General features: G+C 45.5%; 1 protein-coding gene across 1 annotated transcript in view; it reads right to left on the bottom strand.

The window, feature by feature from the left end:
• The window catches only part of PTPRN2 (protein tyrosine phosphatase receptor type N2), a 1071863-nt gene that overhangs the window by 52029 nt on the left and 995698 nt on the right, over positions 1-24136 (bottom strand). The window contains exons 16-17 of the mRNA XM_075550901.1: positions 19057-19130; positions 10086-10163 (exon numbers count right to left, since the gene is read on the bottom strand). Of these exons, the coding sequence (XP_075407016.1) occupies positions 10086-10163; positions 19057-19130 (152 nt within the window). The remainder of the gene's footprint in view (positions 1-10085; positions 10164-19056; positions 19131-24136) is intronic.

Genomic DNA, 24136 nt, shown 5'->3' with positions numbered 1-24136 from the left:
GTACTTCTTCCTTGGAGGCAGGAGACACTTCTCTCTCGGCCACACTGTGGGAGACATAGTAGCTGACAAGACACATGGACCCACCCTGATGCAGCCCTGGGTGCTGAGAAGTCATGCAGAGACCCCTGCCAGCACTGAAATGTTTCCATTGCCACTGGATCCAAAGGCTTTCTACCTACTGGCCTGTGATCTTCTATATTCGGCATCATTGCATGTATTTCATGAGTCTGAAGAGGACTTTATAGATTGGTGTTGGACATACAGGCTAATATTGGACTTATGGACTTGATCTAGACTGGGCTGTTTTCTCAGTGTTCAATTGCTCTTGGATATAAATCTCTTTCTTATACACATATGTGTGTCCATGGATTTGTTTCTCTAGTCTACCCGGACTAACACACCCAAGCTTTGTGCAATCCCTGTTGATGTATTTATGATCAGTTATTTAACATGAAGATGAAGCCACCTGGGTCCAAGGAAATGTGGCTACTTATGAGTCAGCCTGCTTTAGGTTTTGAATTAAGATGCCAGTTTTCCTCCTTCCTACTGACAGCGATGGTTCACTGGTCGAATTCTCACCTCCGATTCCTAGCCAATGCTTGTCATGATGCACAGCCACGACTGTCTGCCTACCAGTGAAGGCTGGCATGTGGCCATTATGCTGAGCCGGTTTTAGCCGATGTTCTAGACTAAGACTAGGAAAGATTATCTGGTGATCTAATTCCAAAACTAAGTCAATGAAAACCTTATAGATCACAAGGGCGGATCGATAACGGATCGTGGGGATGGAGCAGGATCAAGAATGTCTGGTTCTGCTATACATGCGTGGCCACAAGTAAGGGCCAACTTGACAGCAGTTGACAACAATTCGACTCCACGTGTCGAAGTGTCCTGCCTTTAGCTGCCATTCCTTTTTAAGACTGGGACCTGGCTCAGATGTATCAAGTCCAGATTTGAACCCAGAGAAGGGAAAAAAGGAAGAACAAAATGAAAATGGTAGACAACAGCAAGTAGGGAATCTATAATGCGCAGCAGCCAGATTCTTTTCAACTGTGGCCTACAAACAAAATGAAGAATGAAACTGTGTGTGTGTATGTCGTTGAGTTGACTCCAACTAATTTTATGAGCCGACGGGCAACAGAATGTAACGCTGCCCGATTCCGTGCCATCTTCACATTGTTACGTTGTTCCCCAAACCCATGTCAATCTATTTTATTGAGGACCTTTCTCTTTTTCAGCGACACGTTACTCAGCATGATGACCTTTTCCAGGGCTAGCCCCTCCTGAGAAGGACCCCAGCGTGGGTTAGAAGTTGGGCTGCTAACTGAAAGATACTCTGAGACGGAAAGTCAGCTTTCTCCTCCTAGAAAGATTTACGGACGCGGAAACCCCAGGGAGCAGTTCTACTCTGTCATAGACAGTCATTGTGAGTCAGAATCGACTCGATGGCAGCTGATTTGGCTTTAACATGTCATTCTGGCTATGCATCTTCCGAGACAGATTTGACTATCATTCTGGAAGTACATATGCCATGCCAGGCCATCATGCAAATACATCAGTTCTTCTCTGGCCTTCTTATTCATATGGAGTGAATGGAAGTACCTACCATGGCCTGGGTCAAATGCACCTTATCTTTCAATTCCATTTCTTGCAAACCCTTAGAAGCCCTCTTGTATATTTATCCCTATGGAAACTATCCGGTTAAGTGCTGGACTGCTTACTGCAAGGTTGCAGGTTTCAAATCCACCAGCCACCCTTTGAGAGAAAGATGAGACTGTCTGCTCCTCTAAAGCTTTTCAACCTGAGAAACCTTGAACGGGTCACTATGAGGCAGAATCAACCAGGTGGTCATGGCCTTGGTTTGGGTTAATTTTAAATGCCAATGCTAGGGCATGAGGAGCTATGAGTTTCTACGGTCATTGGTGTATAACCACACATGCAACAATGGGAGCCCTATTTTCAAGCCTCAAATTCCGTCAGATTGATCTGAGAAAAGGTTTATTTTCTTTCCCTTGAAAAGCTTGTGAATTTACATATAGAAAAACCCAGTAGGGCTGAAAATTTGCAATAACATATCTTGGACAATCTAGGGCATGTGGTTAAAATGTATGCAAACTCATGGAAATGAAAAATCAAGCCTTATAAGAAATGAAATGCCCTCGTCATTTTATTTTATTTTTTAAACAGCCTCAGTTCTTGTGTTTTCCTGTAATTCAATCTTAAAGTGTGCTTTCAAACCAACCAAGCTGTTACTTCACAGGGTGCCTAAGTCCCTTTCCCTCTCCTCACCTTCCTCAATTTCTCAACACCCCAGAAGCGCCAACATCCTTAACTCGTCTATTTCCCATCCTTCACTCTCCAGAGGAGATGAGGGTATGAATGACCTAGTGTGAGCCACTGAAAGCACGAGGGAAGCTAAGGGACTGGGGTAGGGGTTTCCTTGTCTCTCTGGGCATCGTATGTGCAAGGCAATTATTCATTCTGAGTCTACAATTTGTGAGTCCTTCTTTGACCGGTGGTCTGATGAGCACAAAGACACAGCCTGACAATGGGTGTGAATTGGGAGAATTCGTGGCTTTTAAATGGAGCCCGAGGGCTGGTTAGCAAGGCTGAGAGGGAGGAGGAGCTCTGGGTTAATTAGGGCGGCACTGCTCCCTGTTTGCTTTTCCTCAGCTTGCTCTTTGGTTCCAGGTACAATAAAGGGCTTCCAGGAACGCAAAAAGGAAGGTAGTATTTGTGAGACAAATCTTGGAGAAGCCTTTAGCTTTATTATCTAACATGTAGATATTGTAAAAAAAAAACAAACACACAAAAAAAACCTTTCACTGCTATGTAGTCCGTCCCTGCCGAAGCATAGCGACCTGTGCGTTTCTGGGACCATAGCTCTTCCCAGCAGTAGAAAGCCATGTCTTTCTTCTGGAGAGAGGCTGGTGATTTTGAATTGCGGACCTCAGAGCTAGCAGCTCAATGTGTAACCACTAACCGACCAGAGATCCAGAATTCCTATGTAATCCTCTATATGCCATTGGCACAGTTGATTTACTAAATTAAACAGCTGAACTGCTGAATTTCAGACGTGTCCATTTATGCAGTTTAGTTACCAGAGTACACACATCTCAGGGTCACCTACGTGTGTGTTGGACACATTTACAGAGCACCTAGTAAATGCTGGGTGTCTGTGTGCTTTAAGGAGGAGAACAACTGACATCCCTCTTAGGTTTCCTAACATGGTGTAGGACCATCACCTTCCCTGAGATGAAGGCCGTGCCTTCTCTGCATGTGTGAAATCGTGGTTCTTGGTGGCTTTGATGATGATGCCGACACAGCCGAGCTAAGTCATGTTCACAGAGATAATGAGCAAGGGTCCCTCCTATGAAAACAAGGAGGGTGTCATCGCTCATCCCTATTTCTGTTTGATGCAGTGCTAGCATCAAACATGGAAAAACATGGCCAGTAGACAATTGTTGTCTGCCACAGAAAAGACAATCAATACACGGTGCCTTGAAGGTATCCCGTTCCTTAACTCTTCTAATAATTAACCTTCTCCTGTGTTTCTGCCTCATGCCTCCAACAAGACAGTAAGTAAATGAAAACTCTTATACTCATTGAGCCTGCCAGAGTAGCCCAGGCTTTGTCTTGAATGCTAAAATTAATAATGGAACTTTATTAATGAATGCTAAAATTAACAATGGAACTTTATTTTAACCAAGTCTATCTACTTTTACAACTACACACACACACACACACACACACACACACACACACACACACACACACACACACAAATTTATGTAACACAAAAACCTCAAGCCTATCAGTTCCGGATAGAAGAGAATGCATTTCCTACCACTCAAGACATTATAATACAGTATTTCCAGAAAGTAGAAAATAAAAATCTGAACTATTTTCTTGGTCAATGTTCATAAGAGTCATAAAAGCTAACATTAATTGGGCACCAACTGAATTCATGACAACCGACCTTCCAATCAACTGACCTTCGCCCTGCTGTTAGGGTTCTGTAAGACATCACTGCTGGCTAGTACTTGGTTTCTGATTCTCTCCTCACATTCAGTACGTACCTACACTTGCCAGAACACATTGCTTAAGCTTCTGGTTCAGAAACTAGTGTTATATCTCTCCTAGACATACTCAGAGTTTGGTAACACATAGGAAATATCACCGGGGGCGGGGGCAGGGAGGGGGTGAAGGATAAAATGCTGCTAGTTCATTCTGTAAATATGAATGTTGGGGTGCATATAGCCAAGTCCCTCAAATTGCCACCATTTCTTAGAGAGTCCTATAGGGCAGTTCTATTATTTCATGAGGGTTGCTATGAACTAAAATCGACTTGATGGCACCCGACGAGAGCAATGGCTTAGTTAAGGACATTGAGGAAGAATATAAGGCTAGGCAGAAGTGACTCTGGCTGGAGAGAGTGCCATGATTGATTAGTGCTATCTGCTTTGGTTACCAGATGAAGGTGTACTGATACAAATGTCAAGAATTTACTGAATTACTATATAACCAGTCTCTTAGAGTTACTACCCCAAACATATCCTTGACTCTCTAAATTAACACCCCGTAGAGACGTCGGTTCTCCATAACGGCTGTCTCTGTGCTCTTTTTAAGCTGATTCCAGGCTACACATTTGCACTCACAGGTGTAAGCACAGTGTGTGCCGTGCTCCAGGCTCTTTGTTTCCAAGTGTCCAAGAAGGAATAAGAACTAGATACGCAACTGAAGGGTTTTGAGGGCCCTCAAAGACAAGGAATACACTTGAGGGATATCTTCTTTTACAAAACTCACCTCTAGAACATTTTGAATGTAAACCAAAGTTTTGTAAACCCAACTCTTAAAATGCATAACACATCTTTATGGAAGGAGTTCTCGACACTATGTAATGGATGGCTTGCGGGAAAAAAGTAGCCATTTGTAAAGTCAATTGTGAGCCGGGGCAGGTGGAACCAGGAGTACCGGGGATGGGGAAGTAGCTGGTGTGCCAGTGGTTACCCAGCTGAGCAGTAACTTGCAGGTGAGACGTTCAAGTCCACCCAGAAGAAAGACCTGAGAACCTACTTCCAGAAAATCAGCTACTGAAAATTCTTAGGGAGTACAATTCTACTCTCTGACCTGGGAGTGGCTCAGTGGCACCTGGTGGTTTTTAGCATGCCGTGGAAGCCATGACATGGCAAAGGGGCCAGTGCTGCTTGAGCTAAACTTTGTAGGGCCAGAGTAGATCTAAATGTCCCGCATTTATGTAAAGAGTGGAGGAGCTCCCATGATGCCTGCTCTAGTTCTCCTCCATTGACAGGCGTGGTAGCGCTAGATTCCTTTGTTTCCCCCTCTCTTGTGGAAGAACCCCCTTTGCACTTCATGTTATCCCCTTCTCATCCTCGCCTGCCCGTGAACTCTCTCGGGACTCTTGTAATGGCCACCTGTCCTCTTACAGTGAGTCAAACAAAGGCCTGCTTTGTACTCAGCCATCTTTTAATGTTGTCCCCCTAATTAGCCCAGATCCCTCGCCCATTCTTATATGGATGTGCTTATCACTCACAGAGAACCTCGTTAGGCAGTCCCAGAAAGGAGCTTCCATAATCCAGAGGAGTAAAAGATCAGCACTTATGAAAGAGATGTTTGAGACATCTTTCTGTGACACGTGTTAATATCGTGGTTAAAATTTATCACTATAGCGGAGAAAGGAAAGTCAGCTATGGTGGAGAATATGGAATGTGTGGCCAACTGCCTTTGCAGACAACTGCCTCCTTTGCTACGAGAGCAGAAGAACTGGGTGGTGCCCAGCTGCTGAACATATTGTCAAAGACGCTGCAAAGACAAGAATCCTGATTAAAAGGAAGCAAATGCAGAATAGCATCTCACATTTTCATGTACTCTAGACTTTCTGGAGCCATGGAGGGGGGTAAAACTCTGAAATTGTTGCCCTGAGATTCATGTTTAAACTTTCAACAGCAAATATCCTCTGAAGTAATCTTAAACAGAATACTAGTTTAGCTTCACTAGTAATAAAGATCTTTCTTATGCATTATGATTTTAAAAGAACTTTCTAAATGGGGTCAAACTGACAACAGCAACTCAAAAGGTTAGACAGAAACATTAGCAGGCAGTGCATTCATGTCAATGAGGAAGAAACCAGTCAGAAGAGGAGGGTGAGAATAACAGTACAACTTGATGAACATAACCCATGCCACTAAACTGTACCCAAGGAAACGGTCGAGTTGATGGATGTTTGCTGTACATATTGTCAATCGCAGCAAAAGAAATAAGATTTAGGAAGACAAATGAATTGTTGTTGTTAGCTGCTGACCCGCAAAGAAACCTGATACACAAAGGAATGAAAGATCATGATCCCTCTCTCATGATCAGTTGCCGATCAGATTGCTGTGATCCCTAGGATGTTCATTAGCTGATTTTCAGAAGGAGATAGCCAGGCCTTTCTTCTTAGTTGCAAGCCTGTTCAACAACATTGCCCTGGTCAGGAATCAAACCCATATCTCCCACTCGAGATCATCAAAGCCACTATCTCAGGATCATGAAAACTAAACCTACTACTCTTGAGTTGATTCTGACTCCTGAAAATCCTATAGGACAGGGTAGGACCATTCCATAGGGTTCCTAAATCTGTACATCTTTATGGGAGAGCCTCATCTTTCTCTCACAGAGCAGCTGGTGGGTTGGAACAGCCAACCTGCAGGTTAGCAGTCCAACACTTAACCCACGATGCCATCAGGGAACTTTCTGATAAAATGAATTAATTTCAACAATTGCCACTCTCTGCAGCCCCAAACCACCTGCAGCTCTGCAGGAGAAAGATGGGGTTTTCTACTAATGTATCAGTTCCAGTCTTGGAGAGTCCAGAGGGGGTTGCTATGTGTCAACATCTACTCAATGGCTGAGTGTGTGTTTGTGTGTGTGTGTATGCGTGTGTGAGTAGTGAAAAGTAAGGGAAAAAACCAAGCCCTCTGATGCAGTCACATGGACTTGGGCAAATTAGTAGTCTTTCTCAGCCTCTGGACGGTGAAGATTATAAGTCAAAACAAGGAAAAGAGTTGATAGTCCCTTGTATAAATTATGAGTCAATGAGTAGGAGCAGCTGCTGTTGTTGGCATGAAGGTGACCTCGTGAAGCTGTGATTCTGTCAGCAAAGCAACTTTTGGGGTGTGTGAATTAAAGGCTCTCAAAGATGAAAGCTCCCCTGTACGGTGGTTCGCATCCACCCCAGCGCACCTCAGGAGACAGGCCTGGTGCTGGGTCTGAAAGGTCACGGCCTTGAGCCCGCTGTGGAGCGGTTCCACTCTGCACCCGCAGGGTCACCGTGAGTCAGAATCAACTCCATGGTGACGAACAACAACAACGGAAGCACTAAATGTCACACATCAATATAAGCCTTTGGGGATAAAGAAGTAGGATAGAATGCCAATTCGGCTGTGATATTTGAATTCTGTGGATAGACCATAAAATTCAAGATCTGTCTTGTCCTTTTTGCCTAAAACAAGAAACCCGACACAAGCCTGGCCCAAGAAGAGTACTGAAGTTAACACTCGGCTTGCATTCTGTGACACTTCAATGATAATTCTAAGGGACCACACAAGGCTGTTGCCTTGCTGCGCTCAGGAGCATTTTGCCGAATGGAAGGAAGACCTTCCTAACTCAAAGATTTGCCCAATGACGATGTGGCTGAGATCAAGGTTGCTGAGCTCTCAGAGACTGGAAGTCTTTCCCTGTAGGCTGGACGGCTTCTTTTGGTGGGTGGAGGAAACTCAGACATCCCAGGATGATTAGGCCCATGGTCCTCAAGACCATTCTAATGCCGAAGCTTAATGTCTCTGTGTCATAATTACAGGTCTGAACAATATAACGTAAGGATTCGTTTGATTTCACCTTTTCAATAGTGTTGAGGCAGAAGTCAATAAAAGCATGGGATCATACTGACATGTTTCAGATTTTTGTTCTGTAACTTGCTGGTTTTGATAAATTATGTAATCTCCCAGATACTAACGTGCCCCACCCACAAGAGGACTCTAATGTTACAATGAGCAGTAATATGCTTATGAAGCAACGGACACTTAGTCAACCTTCAGTCTGTCCTGGTTTCCTTCAGTGATCTTTCCAGAAGCCTGTAGAAATTATTACCAAAGGTTGGGAAAGGGATATGTTCTGTTCCTTAGACGAAAGAGAAGACCATTGATGGGAAAGTTGGGAAAGGCAATGGGAAACTGTAAGGAATACCAAATGTCTAGAACGCAAGTGATCGCATTGACCTTTCGTCAGCACATGTGGTTTTGACTCTTAAGAACAACTAAATGAGAAAACAATATAACCACTAGTAGTATGAAGTGGCTCAATGGTTATAAGTTAGCATGCTGTTGTAGCTTGATCATTTGTCTTCCTGGATATAAAAGGCATTTCATTTCCATGGTCGCTACCACAATGAGCAGCACGTCATTTCCAACATGTTTGTCTTTAACTAGACTCTCCTTGTAGAGAGTGTTTATCGGTGCCAGCTTCTTTCTGCAGACACCTGGTGCCAGCCACACATAGGAGGTGCTCATTGGCATTACTGAGTTAATGCGTACACATTCAGGTGCTCACCCCAGGGTTCTCCTTTCCAGAGCACATCCACACTTGTCTTTGTAATGTGGTTGATGACTGAGGAGGTAATGGGGGGGAGGGGCATGGAAAGGGGAAATCCAGTTGATTCCCAGATTTTGCTCTTCTTAGCTAATGCTAGCATCAGCCCCCTATATCTGGGTCTGAAGCCCTGGTGATCCAGGCCGATGCTGAATGAAAACAGATCAGGTTGACATTAAAAATGGTGCATAAGCAAATGTGGCGAAGAAAGCTGATGGTGCCCGACTATCAAAAGAGATAGTGTCTGGGATCTTAAAGGCTTAAAGGTGAACAAGCAGCCATCTAGCTCAGAAGCAACACAGCTCACATGGAAGAAGCACACCAGCCTGTGCGATCACGAGGTGCCAAAGGGATCAGGTATAAGGCACCATCAAAAAAAATACCATAGTGAATGAAGAGGGAAGTGCAGAGTGGAGACCCAAAGCCCATTTGTTGGCCACTGGAGATCCCCTCACAGAGGGGCCTAGGGGAGGAGATGAATCATTCAGGGTGCGATGTAGCACCGATGAAGAATACAGCTTTCCCCCAGATCCTGGATGCTCCCTCCCCCCCAACTACCATGATCCGAATTCTACCTTGCAAGACTGGATAGAGCAGAGGTTGTACACTGGTGCAGATAGGAGCTGGAGGCACAGGGAATCCAGGGTGGATGATACCTTCAGGACCAGGGGTGTGAAGGGCGATACTGGAAGAGTAGAGGGTGAGTGGGTTGGAAATGGGGAACAGATTACAAGGATCTACATGTGACCTCCTCCCTGGGGGACGGACAACAGAGAAGGGGGTGAAGGGAGACGCCGGATAGGGCAAGATATGACAAAATAATAATCTATAAATTATCAAGGGCTCATGAGGAAGGGAGAGCAGGGAGGGAGGGAGGGGAAAAAAAAGAGGACCTGATGCAAAGGGCTTAAGTGGAGAGCAAATGCTTTGAAAATGATTAGGACAAAGAATGTACAGATGTGCTTTATATAATTGATGTATATATATGTATGGATTGTGATAAGAGTTGTATGAGCCCCTAATAAAATGTTAATAAAAAATGCATTAGAGAGTCTGTTCAAAGAATATAGACACGTGATTTGAGCACCATTCCTTAACCTTCTTAAACATCAAACAAAAAACGTCCAGAAGCATGTCTGAGTTAACCATAACAATTCAAATAATTCCTTTCTCATACAGTTTGTAAAATAAAAATAAAGTGGCTTAAAACATGAAGCGTCTTTAAAAACATTAACCTTTTAAAGGGACTTTTTGTTCTCTAGACAATTTGGAAGAAAAAAGCAATTAATCAAATGAAGGACTAACAAATGTCTGAAGCCAAGGTACATTTGATGAGCACCTGTAAACAAGTTTTAATGGTCAGAGTAGCATCCAAGGCATTCTAAATATCACTCTGTTAAGATCTTATCTTCTTAGAGAAGTACATGAATGGAACCCACCTGCCAGAAGTCGGTCACGGTGGCAGGAAGTGGTCCTTGGGTGGCAATGTATGCAGGATTCCTAGGGTCATGATCCAACTGCAGGGGAAAGAGGACGGTAGCAAAGATCAGTTTTGAATACTTAGTAAACATGGCCAGGATTAAAACACAGCTGAAGGTGGAACCACAAGAGGTAAGTAGGCGCCAGACACAATATTAACACGGCCTTGCGCACCGGCTGTCATTGAGTGGACTTGACCATCCACGGCCACACCATGTGTGTCACAGTCGGCTGGGCTCCCTAGGGATCTTTCCGAGGTTGATCACCATTTCTTTCTTTTGAGGAAACGGGTTGGACTCAAATCACTGACCGTTTGGGGTAAGTAGCAGAATGTGTCAAGCATTTGAACAGCCCGGGGACATATTAATTCCTGAGGTAGAACGAAAACACAAGAGCCAAACTCCAGATCGCTTCTCCTCTCTTCCCCGTCTTTGATTCCAGTGTGCACCGCGATCTAAGAGCAGAGCTCTGGAGCTTCGAGGTCCTGGACCTGGGGCAATCCCAGGGAGAATCTCGCCCCTTTGGCAGGATGTAGGAGATACAGGGCAGAGCAGGCTCCACTGGGTCTCTCTGGCACCTCCTGGCCCTCCTCAGCACAAGAAATACTCCCCAAGTATGCAATATTTACAAGTATGCAAATGACTTCCCAGTCATTCAGTCAGCATCCCTGGTGTAAACCACAGGGCTGTACATGGTGCTCAGAATAATGAGCCCGTTCATAATAACCCTTGGCCCTGGGCTGGCAGAGGTTAAGCGTAAGCTCTTAGCAACGGGGCAGGGAGCAATTCATCCCATGGATCAACTCTTTAGTGGCCTGGAAGAATTGATGAACACAGGGCATCTTGCTGCCCAGGAAGAGTTAACTGTTCTACCCTTGGGACTCGCTTGTGTTTGCCCTTAAGCGCAAGCTGACTTGAGCTAAGGACTTGCTCTTTGAGGGCCCAAGGAGTGGCCACAGCACTGCACAGGTCACATGCCCCACCTGCAAGTCAAACCTTTTCTATTCCGTTTCTACCTACAACAAACAAAAGAGAATGCAGGTGTGGTGTGCGTGGCTCAATTGATTGGTCCAAACACACCCGGCTAACCTTAGAAGAGGAAGCCTGGCTTAAAAGGTCTTGATTATAACATTTAATTCAAAGCCTGACTAAGCAGAAGAAAACGAATCTCGAGAAACAAAATGTTGAGACGTGAACAAGTGGATACTGTGCAGGTCTGCCCCCTACATCCCAAAGGTGGGAAGACACTAGGCATAGGCTAGAGGTCAGCCAAGATTTCTTCATCCCCACAATTCCAAAATTATTGAGCATCTTCTCCCCAGGTGATCACTGCCTATGAGTTGATTCCAACTGATAGTGACCCTCTGAGGACAGAGTTTTTGAGACTAAATCTTTATGGGAACCAAAAATCTCTTCTTTCTCCTGCAGAGGAACTGGAGGGGTTGAACCACCAACTTCATGGTGAGCAGCCCAATGCCTATCGCCCAGGGCCACCAGAGCTCCACATCTTCTTCCCACACACTCCAAAAGTAACTGCAGAAACCAGCCCCAGAAGCTATCCAGGCTGGAAGCTCCTGTGACATTGTGCTCATTAACACATAGTGGAGACACACCGCCTCTGAGCTGGGAGGGCAGATCTGCTCTAGCCTGTAGAGATCAGTGGGAGTCAGAGGGGGGTTCGAGATGGCAATGGGTTTGGGTTGGGAGCTACACTCCTTTATTTTTCACATTTGGAATGAGAATATATTCTCCTGATATCAAGATTTCTAAAAAAAAATGATTTAAGATCCTTTGCTCTTAAGGATGATTCAGAATGCATTTCTCCAGGCAGTGAAAAAAGTGGGGAAGTTTCAGCCATGTCTAATTCTGAGCCGACTCCTGAAGGACTCTGGTTGTACATTCCCACGTCGCCTTAAAACACTGCCTTGAGTCTACGCTTGAAGAAGAATCAAAGTGCAGCATGTTTTCTTTAATAGTAATCTCTCGAATCTGTGCATAGCTTATCACCACTTTTTGCGATGATGGCTGTCAGCATGAAAGAATGCACCGCATGCACCTTATAATTATCTGCACTATAAGAGAGGGAAAGAGCATAAAAGAACAGATGTAAGTTATTCTAACAGGACAACAATATGATGCTAGCTGGTGGCGGGGAGGGGAATGGGGAGGCAAGAAAAAAAAAGCTTTTCTTGCATCTAATTTAGTAGATGCGTAATTAAAACTGGACCTCGTTTTGAAATTCACCACAACACACACAATACAGGTAAAATTATGTTACTCTCACTGAAAGCCCCAATTAACATGTTTCAGTAGAATAACGCTTAACAGAAATAAGGAGTTTTGATTTTTTAAAAATATGCACTTGTTGGGGGTGACAGCTATTTACTGAGACCCTTGCCTCGTCTCTGCAAATAGTTATGCATAAAAATGAAAACCTCCCCTCATTTCCAAATGTGGTATGTGTGTGTGTGCTTTTTCCAAAAGCTATTTAGAGAGTAAAGCATTTGAAAACTGTGAGGATGCTCACGCACGCATTATTTAGTTACTCAAAACATGAGAAGTAGGTGATTGCGAGCAAAGAGCTGGACAGGGCTTCTGGAGGATCGATAAGGCACCTTTTATGAAAGGTCTTCCTTGTCAAGAGTGTTTGAATCGCTTATGTTTGTCATTAGAGTGCCCTGTCAGTTTCCAAGATTGTAACTCTTTGACTAGCAAACCTCATCTTTCCCCCATGCAGTGGCTGGGAGTTGCAAACTAGTGACCTTGCAGTAAGCAGCTCCGTGTGTAACCCAATGGGCAACCACTCAGGCCAGGAATCAACTCAATGGCTGGGAGTCATTATGCCCATCCCTTGTTCAAATGCCCAAGGCAGAAGCAGCAAGTCACTGAGGTTGTGGGGAAGAGGCTGAAATAAGGCAATCTGTGCCCACTCTCACCTCCTGGAGCTTGGAGTTTTGTCCCCTTAGACTCTCCCTGGTGCCCAGCTGCTGTCACAGAACTGCTTTTGAGAATGTGGTAAAGATCACCAGGTGGACAGAGAGGTGAGGTGTGCTCCCAGCTTAACAACTGTTCCCAAGTACGAGACCATTGTTGAACTCCCTGCACATCCTTTTGAACAGAAAACAGGGCAGAACCCCTTCTTGCTTGTAGCAAAGCGCGGCAATGGGAAGCGCTATCATGGTTTTAAACAGTCTTTAAGGGAATAAAGGGAAAGCAACTATTTCACTAAATGAACAGAAGTTTTATTAATTTCACATTTCCAGGGAAGAAAAAAAAGTACATTTAGTCGAAATCAAGGAAGTTTCCACTAGCACTAAAATTTCCCCACAGGGATGATTGATAGACAGATACAACTGAGCTTAGGGTGACGTCATGGGTGTCGCTGTGGACGTGCATGGCCACAGGGCGTCTTTTCAGGGCCCGGGTTTTCAGAAGCAGAACTCCAGACCTTGCTAGGTGGAATTGAACTTCTAACCTTTCCTAACATTAGCAGCTGAGCAGGATAGCAGTTCCAGCTCCCTGGGACAGACTTTTAAAATCTCCCCCACCCCTTTTCTTGTTATTTTTTTGTAGTATACTTTGTACCCACATGGATGTTATGTCTATATATACAAAGTACATGGCAATGGAAAATGCCAGTTTACACTCCCTGGGCCACAGTCCCCGTATCTGTGAAATGGTTGGATGCGGTGGGCACAAGGGAGGTTGGGCAAGATGCTGAGAATTCTCTAAGCTCCAGAACTCTATCTGTGCCTAGATGGCAGACACACATAAACACCTGTGCATAGCTTAGGTTTTTTTGTCCATTATAGTGAAAGCTAGTACATTTGTTAATTGAAATACCCCGGTATCAAGTAGCTGGTGCTCGGTTAGAACAAACTCAGTATGTCTCACGTCAGAGCTGCTTAAGTTGAAAGGACTCTGCTTCGATCAGCACAGAGTTTACATGCTTCCTAGCAGCACAACGTGGCTGGGCGACTGGGGGAGGGTGAGTGGAGCTGTTATGAAGCGTTTCGCCCACAAGGAGAGCTCTCTGCAGGAGCACTGCCCTGGTGGAGAAGTCTGTGTCACAGAGAATGAGATGGTAGCTGTGGCTACCGTTGTGAGTTCATGTAAAATGAAGATCAACAAGCATCGCCACCCAAGTAGAACTAGGTAGTATAATTTTGCTTTCATGATGACTTTTTCTTTTTCAGAAAAAGCAAAGCCATTTGGTTTTGTTGCATAGTCTCAGAAATGACACCACATGACACAGGACACAATTATTTGTAAATAGAAATAGTTTGTAACACTCTAGCGATTTGCCTTAAGTGATAAAAGGGGAACTATTAAATAAGCATGAGGGCTTGGTCCCATCTTTAGAAGGGCTAATCTGCATAAAAAAGTAACAACAATCTCCCCGATGTCTTAAGTGATGCTGATTTTACAAATTAGTAGTCAGCATTATCAGGACCAGAGGACCAGTATTCTGAAGCGTCTAACAGCACAAGAACAACTTCTGAACAGCAGCGAAAGGAAGCAGATTCTGCAGCCGAACAAGCCGGCAGCCCCAGGAGCTGAGACTCACTCACAGCAGTCTCAGGTGTGGTCCAGCTCTGCCACAATGGGAGGGGTGGGTGAGGGTGGGCATCGCACTTCCTTTTCTAAACTCATACAAGCAGCATGAGCAAGCGTGTGCATTCTTCTCACCCACCCCAGCAGCTGCCTTTTCTAACATTTAAACCACATTTCACAGAACGTTTTCTTAAAAGCAGGAAATTATCAGGCTACAGTTTTCAAGTGACGTTCCAGACACCAATCACCAAGCTTTAATATGGATTTGGGTGTGTGTGTGGGGGGATTATAACCTTAGGAATTGATGAGTGATAGGCGATCAATGTGCATTGTTGTCATATTTTATTCTCAAGGTTTAATTTTAAGTAAAACAGTGAAGAGAAAGCCTAATTACACAAACATACATCTAGGAATAAACATTTTCTGAGCACCAAAGGATTGGTTCCCATATTTGGCCAGGTTCTTATGCTTATCAGACTAACTGACCTATCATTTTTCCTGAGGATTAAGTGTGTCCTGGCTTCGAAGGACACCTGCTGACATCACGCCTGACCTGACTCACAGGGGCCCTGTAGGACGGGCAGAAGGCCCCACTGGGTTTCCATGGCAGTCGCTCTTTATGGAAGCAGATTGCCTCGTCTTTCTCCCTTGGAGCAGCCACTGAATTTGAACCGCTGACCTTTCAGACAGCAGCCGAGCACTGAACCACAGCAGCACTGGGTTCTTCTTGCCCTGGTTTAAATGAGTTAAATGCATTTTAAAATTAAAATCTGAAACAAATTGTTCTTCCTTAAGAAACCAGCAGAATCCAGACGGAAGCTTCTCATTAAGCACCGTTAGGAATTTCTGGAAATTTCCTGGTAACAAAGCGTGTATGTTGTGTTTGAGCCAACTGTCCGGTTAACCACAGTCCCCAGCCTGGTGTCTTCCATAATGGCCACGCTGAGCTTTTAAACACAGCTGATGGGTTTCTCTCGCGCACACTCTATGTGGGCAAAGAGAATTCCCATTTACTTCTGTGACCTCTGATTTAAAAGCAGAGATTTCACATTATTTACTACTGGATGATTTCCCTGAAGCGTAATGAGGACTAAGTACAAATATGACAGATGTAATTATCAGAGGTTTTATTCCACACAGTCAGGGTCTTCTTGTGTTATAATTGCAAGCTTTTCATTCAAGCGAGTAAGTTACCATTGCACTTTCAGTTATTTTTGAAAGAAGGGGCAGCTCAGATTCCTTCTAGTCCATTCTCACCATGCAAATTTGGGTGGGCGGTGGGGGAGAAAAGAACTGTAATGTGGTGAAGAGAAATACAAAATGATACTGTCAAATTATCTCTTTTCTACCATTACATTCTGACTCATGTCTTGAGCCCTAGGAGGACCACGCTGAATTTCTATTAATGAAAGAGAAACTGGGAATGGCATGAAGCCACGAATTCATCACACACACACACACACACACACACACACACACATCTAATGACTGTGTGCGTCAATGTACAAGCCTTTGGGTGGTTTCTAAGGATGATTCCGTTTCTGTACCAAGCACCACCATTCACATTAACACCGAGCTTAAGTCTAAACGAGTCAGATAGTGGCGGTATAGTGGTCATGTGTTGGGCTGCTAACTACATGGTTAGAAGTTCGAAACCCCAAGCATCCCACAGGGAGAAAGACAAGGCTTTCTGCTCCCACAAAGTTAGTCTCGGAAACCCACTGGGGCAGCTTTAATCTGTTGTAGAGGTGAGCATGTCCACACACTGAACTCTCTTCTCTTAGACTTGAAAGTAGCTGTTTTATTCTCCTGTCTGGCCTTCTCATATGGCTTATTCTCAAGACTAGATGCCACGGCAGGAAGGAAACATCCCCACCCTCCATCCCCTAGACAGCTGACATCATTAATGACCATCTTTTAGGAGTCAAACCCAGGCCCTTATAAAACTCAGCTTCATGAGTTACGATGTTACATGCATAAAGTGAGAGACTGGTAAATCAATGAGGCTTTGGCTTGATTTTTTAAAAAATTCTGATCGATAGAAAAATACTCCACACATCGCATAATGGTTATGAAAGGCTAAATAGGGTGCCAAGTAAGAACATCTACAACACAAGGTGAAACGAAGCTTTACGGTCTACCTCTGCTGGAGGTACCGAAATGAAAGTTACGACTCATTCCCTTCTTAAAACAAACAAACAAACAATGAATAAAAATTCAGGCTCAGGTGAGTAGAGACCAAGTTCAATGGATCAACTCTTCACTTGGAGCTCACCCTGTTCTATGCCAGGTGTGTTTCGTGGTGCTCTGTTGCACAGGGTTTTGAATGTTCCAGAAAGGTGATTTGATGCCCTGAACCCTAACAAAAAGCTATGTGCCATAGAGCTTGGAACTCGGAAAGTGCAAAGTATGAATCTATGCAAATTAGAAGGACTTGGAAGAAGTACAGCCAGCAAGCTCCTGAGGGGCAAGGACAGTGAGACTTCGTCTTGCGTACTTCGGACATGTGGTCAGAGAGAGCAGTTCCTGGAGAAGGACGCTGTGTTTGGCAAAGCGGAGGGCAGTGAGGGAGAGGAGGCCCTCAAGGAGATGGTGGTCTCCGTGGCTACAACAACGGGCTCAGGCATAGGAACCCCGCTGTAAGGATGAGCAAGGACCAGGCGGCGGTTCCTTCTGTGGTGCATCAAGTCACCGTGGGTTGGAACCAACAGCAATGAATGTGCAATAGATACAGTGGCATAAATAGAATCAACAGCTATGAACATGGTCCTCTATCAATAGTCTCTGCGTATAAGCAGATGGGTCACTGTTCGGATGCAAAGCCTATTTGAAGGGCCAAAGCAAGACGGTCAGTACTTGGCATGAGTGCTTGCTATGAGTCTGGGGTGGGGGTGGGGGTGGGGAGCCTACTGATGCTGAGTCCTCTCCATCACAGGTGATCTGCCCCCGTAGACTCATTACAGCCGGGCCACACCTTCCAGGGACTACATTGGATCCAACGTACATTGGAAACTGCAGTGAGATGCACTGATACTTCCCAGAAGATCAAACTGGAGAAAAAGACTTTAAAGGCGGGGAGGCGGGGGGGAATGCCACTCAGACCCCTCTGAAAGACATATTAAATCTCTACCTTTCCTCTGACAGTGGGTTAAAATGCTGTCAGTCAGGCCTTCTAAAAAAAGTTCCATCTTTGAGCGATTTCATTTCACTCTCTTCACACCTACAATCATTCTAACTTAATTGTGAAAACCTGGCTTGAGCCATCACGTAAATCTGACTTTTTAACCTGTCTCTGCTGCTTGTTTCATCCTTCTTCTTTGTTCAAACTTCAGCAGACTCCCGCTATCACGTTTGGCCCTGTTTCCATCTATTGCCCCTAAGCTCCACGCAATACTCAAATGGTGCGCAGGACAGAAGGTGATGGGTCCACACCAGAAATGGGCTGCTAGGGAACTCTTTGGAAGATAGGGACACCTGCTATTTGCAGGGGTCTTACACAAATGGATTATAAGAAGCTGCCACCCAGTGTTTCCAGAAATAGAAACTGCTTCAAATCTCTCACGCTCTTCTACAGTGCCAGCTCCCTGAGTACACACACAGGCACAGAGCACTCTTTTTCTTGAAGAGAAAGGCTCCCCACCCACTGACTTAACCTGCAGGGAAATAACCTGTCACTGGGAATCTACCACAGTGGCTTCAATTGTTTTAAGATGTCGCAGATGTGGGTTTGGCTTTTCCTCATCCTTCTAGAAAAAGTATAGGAATAAGTCGCCCCAGAAAAGGGACATAGAGCCAATGGAGACTTCTTCTCAAAGTCACAGACTCCTGTTAATAAATGATAGAGCTGCTGTTGGTGGACATTCTACCCATCAATAGACTTAGCGCGCCCTGCTTGCCCTGCTGTACACAACACCTGCCACCTGGTGCAGGAGGTCTAGACAGGAAGGTGCACGAAGACAGGCTAAGAGATGGAGAGCCAGCCTCTGCCCCTGTAGACTTGAGATTAAGTACCAGCTTCTGACCCAGGGAGACCCAGAGCCCTGGTCCAGTACTGGTTATATATTGGGCTGCTAACTACAAAGTCAGCAGTTTGAAGTCACCAGCCCCTTCTATAGGGGAGATACAAGGTTCTCTACACCCTTAAAGAGTTACAAGCCATAGGGACAGTTCTACCCTGTCCTAGGGGGTCACCATGAGTCAGAATCAGCTGGATGGCAGTGAGTTCTTTTGAGATTTTTTTTAATACCTAAAGTATGGCACATAGTCCTTGCACCCCACCCCAGACCCTCCTATACCCCCAATAAGAACTTCTCTAGTGATGTGGCTCCTTCATACGGAGAAACCAAGAGCTCACTCCAAGCTCAGGTCATGTACTCACGATGGGGCTGGCGTTGATGTAGTCAGAGTTGCTATGGCTATTTTCCGGTTTCAGCAGTATCCTGGAGTGGTCATCTGCAAGGAACCCCAAGAACAAACAGTTAGGTTTCTGCGCAGGCTTTGGTCTGCCCAGAGACTACGCCAGTGGTTCTCCACCTTCCAAATGCGCGACCCTTTCATACAGTACCTCATGGCGTGGTGACCCCCAACCATAAAATTATGTTTGTTGCTACTTCATCACTGTCATTTTGCGACTGTTCGGAATCGAGTGACTCCCAAAGGGGTCGCGACCCACAGGTTGAGAACCGCTGCGTTGACATGGCTGTTCAATGCCCTGCCCAAGCGTCAAATCCTTCTCTGGGTTCTCCATTTTCCCTGCTGGGTTTTGTGCTTAAAACGTACCATTTCCCTTTCTGCCTTCCTTCAGTGCCTGAGAGCAGGTAAGAAGGACGGCGAGTGTGGAGGAGCACTCACAGCGCTCACCTGGCAGCACCGAGATCCTCTTCGTTTTCCAATACCACGATCAGGTGCTGATCCGTGATATTTTATATAACGCGCGCGCGCGTGCGCGCGCATGTGTGTGTGTGTGTGTCCATAGCATAGCTTGTTACCAAACATGTCTATTTGTCGACCTCTTGGGGAAGACGCTTTAAATAAATATAAAGATGAATAATGTTCATGGTTTCAAGTCCTGTGATCAATAAAGAGTCTCTCTGGGTGGCACAGTTAAGTGCTCAACTACTAGCCAAAACATTGCTAGTTCAAACCTACGCAGAGGTGCCACGGAAGATAGGCCTGGAGATGTTTCTGAAAGGGCACAGCCTGGGAGACCCTGTCAAGCACAGTTCTATTCTGCACACACAGGGCCTGGGGGTCAGAGTCAGCCCGGTAACTAGCAGCAACAACCATGTAAGAAGAACTACACCCTTGAGATGGCCTCATCGAATGGCGAGAAAAAGAAAAAGAAAAAGTGGGTGGAGAGGTGCTAGAGGGGAAGTTTCCAAGCACACACTGGCCGACCTACACGTACCTCGAACAGTGAAATAATTTGAATTATGATGAAATCAGAAAGCACCACTGGAAGGAGCGACACTTTTCATTTGTCACTTTGGTTCAGAAGCAATCACCAGCCTGCTTACCGTGACATATGTCTTGGCCTTGTTTCCAGGAGTGCGGCCCTCTGTTGGAGAGCAAAGTGGGAAAAGCAGGGACCCCAGGGGGCTGGGTGGGCTCATGCAAATTTTAGAACAAAGGGCAACACCCTCCAGGGCATCTCCTTTCACTCTGGGCATCTGCAGGGTGGACGCCCACCTTTCTCTTCTGTGCAAAGCACCCCGAGGAACCGGACAGTGACACCACGCCCATGGAAGGTCTTTTGGGTGGCGCACACAACACTACCTAGTTTCCTTTCTTCCAGGGCGCAAAGACAGCCTGGAGCAAGGGTGGTCCTGCCCCTTGGCCCAGCCCTCCGCATTTAAGGTGGTCAACCAGCCCCGGAAGCGCCCCCTGGCTTCTGGAGGAGGCGGCCCCCAAGTGAGAAAAGCAGCTCAGGAGGGGCAGGGACCCTCAGCTTTTCTTTCTTTCATTTCTGTCAGAGATTTCTATTTACTTTCTTTAAGAAACATATTTTAACAACACATTCTAGACCTTGAGAAACTTGGTGAGTCCTGTAACTGACAGGACTGGGAAGGCATCAAGTACCCGAGAGCAACGAATCTGAATTTACTCAGGACTAGATGGGACACGGAGAAGCCCTGGTGGTTGTAGTGGGTACCGCATTGGGCTGCTAACCACATGGTCGGCAGTTCAAAACCACCAGGCGCTCCACCCGAGAAAAGCAAGGTTTCTACTCCAATCAACAATTGCAGTCATAGAAATCCCAGGGGCCATTCTACTCTGCCCAATAGTCTCTATGAGTCAGAATAGACTCAGTGGCCATGAGGTTTTTCAGTTGGGAAAGACTGGACAACACTTCACCGATGCTTTAAAGTACTAGTATTTTCAGTCACAAAGAGAAATGACATCTTTCTGATACATGCTACAGTAAGACTGAATTTTTAGAACATTATGCTGGTGAAATTCGTCAGATAAGACATGAGAAATGCTGTACGACCCCAAATACAGAGAGATAAAGGGTTTTTCATGTTGTTTCTGTTGTTTATTAAGGTTACCAGGAAAGAGGAAGGGAGAAACGTGGTGTTATGGCTTAGCTGCATGGTGTGATAAAAATCTTTTGAAATTGGATAGTGGTACTGACTGCCACCCTGGTGAACGTAATGAACATTGCTGAATTTACACTTGAAGTTCTTAACATTGCAAAGTTTTGTTACAGAGATCTTACATTTAAAAATATAGTAATCTAACGGATCGGTAAGGAACATCTAGAGCCAGGAAAGCAAGTCATTTACTCTCTGAGATTATGAAATGGTAGGGGTCCTGGTGGGGTCAGTTGGGGTGCCATCAGTTGGGTGGTGTCCATCGGTGCAAGGATGGTTGCTCAACTTCCCCAGCCTCTCTGTGGCGAAAGACGAGCCTGCCTGCCCCTGTGGACTGACAGTCTTGGACACACTGTACAGTCGCTTCGAGTCAGAACAGACTGGAAGGCAGTGGGTTTGGTGGGTTTATACTGATAGGCAGATACACTGTGCACACAAACGTTGTGCAAATGTTCTAAAGGTATATACCGTTGTAGCTGCCATGTCATTGTGCCAGCTGTGATTTACCATGTGAACAGGGATACACAAATCCTGTGGACTGAATGGCTCTGGATTTGCACAACTCATTCTGAAGAGATTGAAAAACTGGGAGTGGCAGGAAATGAGAATAAATTTTACCAGAAAAATTGGTCAACGTTGACATCCTAGCTCCCTAGAAGCACGAGCCCCCCACACCAATGACGCTCAGGCAGCTCAATCGCACAGGGGCACATCAAAGCAAGAGAGGTATATTTTGCTCCAAAGTAGGCACCCTTTTCTGAAGGAGTGGACGGGCCTATTGTTGCCACCTGCAGGGAACCATGGAATAAAAGAACCGGACTTGGCGCCACTTACCGAGAGGCTCCAGGAGCCCTGCCTCATTATAAATATTTTCAACACAGACAACTTTAGGCACTTGTGATAGCAGCAACAGGGGTTGCCCCCCCAGCAGTCAGAGAAATCTTTATAAAGAGCTAGGTCCCCAGCTAAAGAAAGCGGAGCTAGGAGATGGGGAAGAAGAATTGCAGCTCACGAATTCCTGATGTTAGGAGTTGCCTGTTTTGAATGTGCTAAATGCAGCCAGAAACAAACCGTCCCCTCCGGGGGCTGCACAGGCACGGAGAGAAAGCCGGGCGTTGGCGGGCAGGCTGTTTGGTTGGGCTCATCACAAAGGGGTGCTGGGGCAATGCTCGGCAGGCTAGAAGGAGCAAAGAAGGAGGTGGCTGGTACTCTTATCTGGGTTTAGTAAATAAGCATGAGGGGGGCTTTCTACTGGAAAAATTAAAGCAACGCTTTACAAGATTCTCATCGAAATGAAAAATGGCCTTTCAGAGCAGATTATTCTAGGTGACAGGTGGACAGTACTTGCCCTGCATGCCAAAGCCTGTGTGTTGTGTGACTCCATGGGGATTCCACTGACTTCCTAGCGTACCTCTGTTTTTTGTTGTTTGTTTGTTTTTTAACATTTTATTAGGGGCTCATACAACTCTTTTCACAATCCATACATATACATACACCAATTGTACAAAGCACATCTGTACATTCTTTGTCCTAATCATTTTCAAAGCATTTGCTCTCCACTTAAGCCCTTTGCATCAGGTCCTCTTTTTTTCCCCTCCCTCCCCGCTCTCCCTCCCGCATGAGCCCTTGATAATTTATAGATTATTATTTTGTCATATCTTGCTCTATCTGGCATCTCCCTTCACCCCCTTCTCTGTTGTCCGTCCCCCAGGGAGGAGGTCACATGTAGATCCTTGTAATCGGTTCCCCCTTTCCAACCCACTCACCCTCTACTCTTCCAGTATTGCCCCCCACACCCCTGGTCCTGAAGGTATCATCCACCCTGGATTCCCTGTGCCTCCAGCTCCTATCTGCACCAGTGTACAACCTCTGCTCTATCCAGTCTTGCAAGGTAGAATTCGGATCATGGTAGTTGGGGGGGAGGGAGCATCCAGGATCTGGGGGAAAGCTGTATTCTTCATCGGTACTACATCGCACCCTGACTGACTCATCTCCTCCCCTAGACCCCTCTGTGAGCGGATCTCCAGTGGCCGACAAATGGACTTTGGGTCTCCACTCTGCACTTCCCTCTTCATTCACTATGATGTTTTGTGTTTTTTTTTTATGATGCTTTATACCTGATCCCTTTGGCACCTCGTGATCGCACAGGCTGGTGTGCTTCTTCCATGTGGGCTTTGTTGCTTCTGAGCTAGATGGCCGCTTGTTCACCTTCAAGCCTTTAAGACCCCAGACACTATATCTTTTGATAGTCGTGCACCATCAGCTTTCTTCGCCACATTTGCTTATGCACCCATTTGTCCTCGGCAATCCTATCATGGAGGTGTGCAGCCAATGATATGATATTTTGTTCTTTGATGCCTGATAACTGATCCCTTTGGGACCACTCGATCACACAGGCTGGTGTGTTCTTCCATGTGGACTTTGTTGCTTCTGAGCTAGATGGCCGCTTCTTTATCTTCAAGCCTTTAAGACCTCAGACACTATCTCTTTTGATAGCCGGGCACCATCAGCTTTCTTCACGACATTTACTTGTTCACCCGCTTTGGCTTCAGCAGTTGTGTTGGGAGGGTGAGCATCGTAGAATGCCAATTTAATAAAAGAAAGTATTCATGCATCGAGGGAGTGCTTGAGTAGAGGCCCAAGGTCCTTCCGCCACCTTAATACTAAACCTATAAATATAGACACATAGATCTATTTCCCCATCCTCATATATATATTTGCATGTACATGTCTTTGTCTAGACCTCTATAAATGCCCTTTGCCTCCTAGCTCTTTCCTCCATCTCCCTTGACTTTCCTCCTGCTCCACTACCATGCTCCGTCCCCATCTGGGTTCTTTACGTAACCTTGCCCTTGATCATTCCCT

This window comes from Tenrec ecaudatus, chromosome 5, assembly GCF_050624435.1.
Source record: "Tenrec ecaudatus isolate mTenEca1 chromosome 5, mTenEca1.hap1, whole genome shotgun sequence".
NCBI classification, from domain to species: domain Eukaryota; kingdom Metazoa; phylum Chordata; class Mammalia; order Afrosoricida; family Tenrecidae; genus Tenrec; species Tenrec ecaudatus.
The sequence above is the reverse complement of the archived record's forward strand: the minus strand, read 5'-3'. Positions and strand labels throughout refer to the sequence as shown.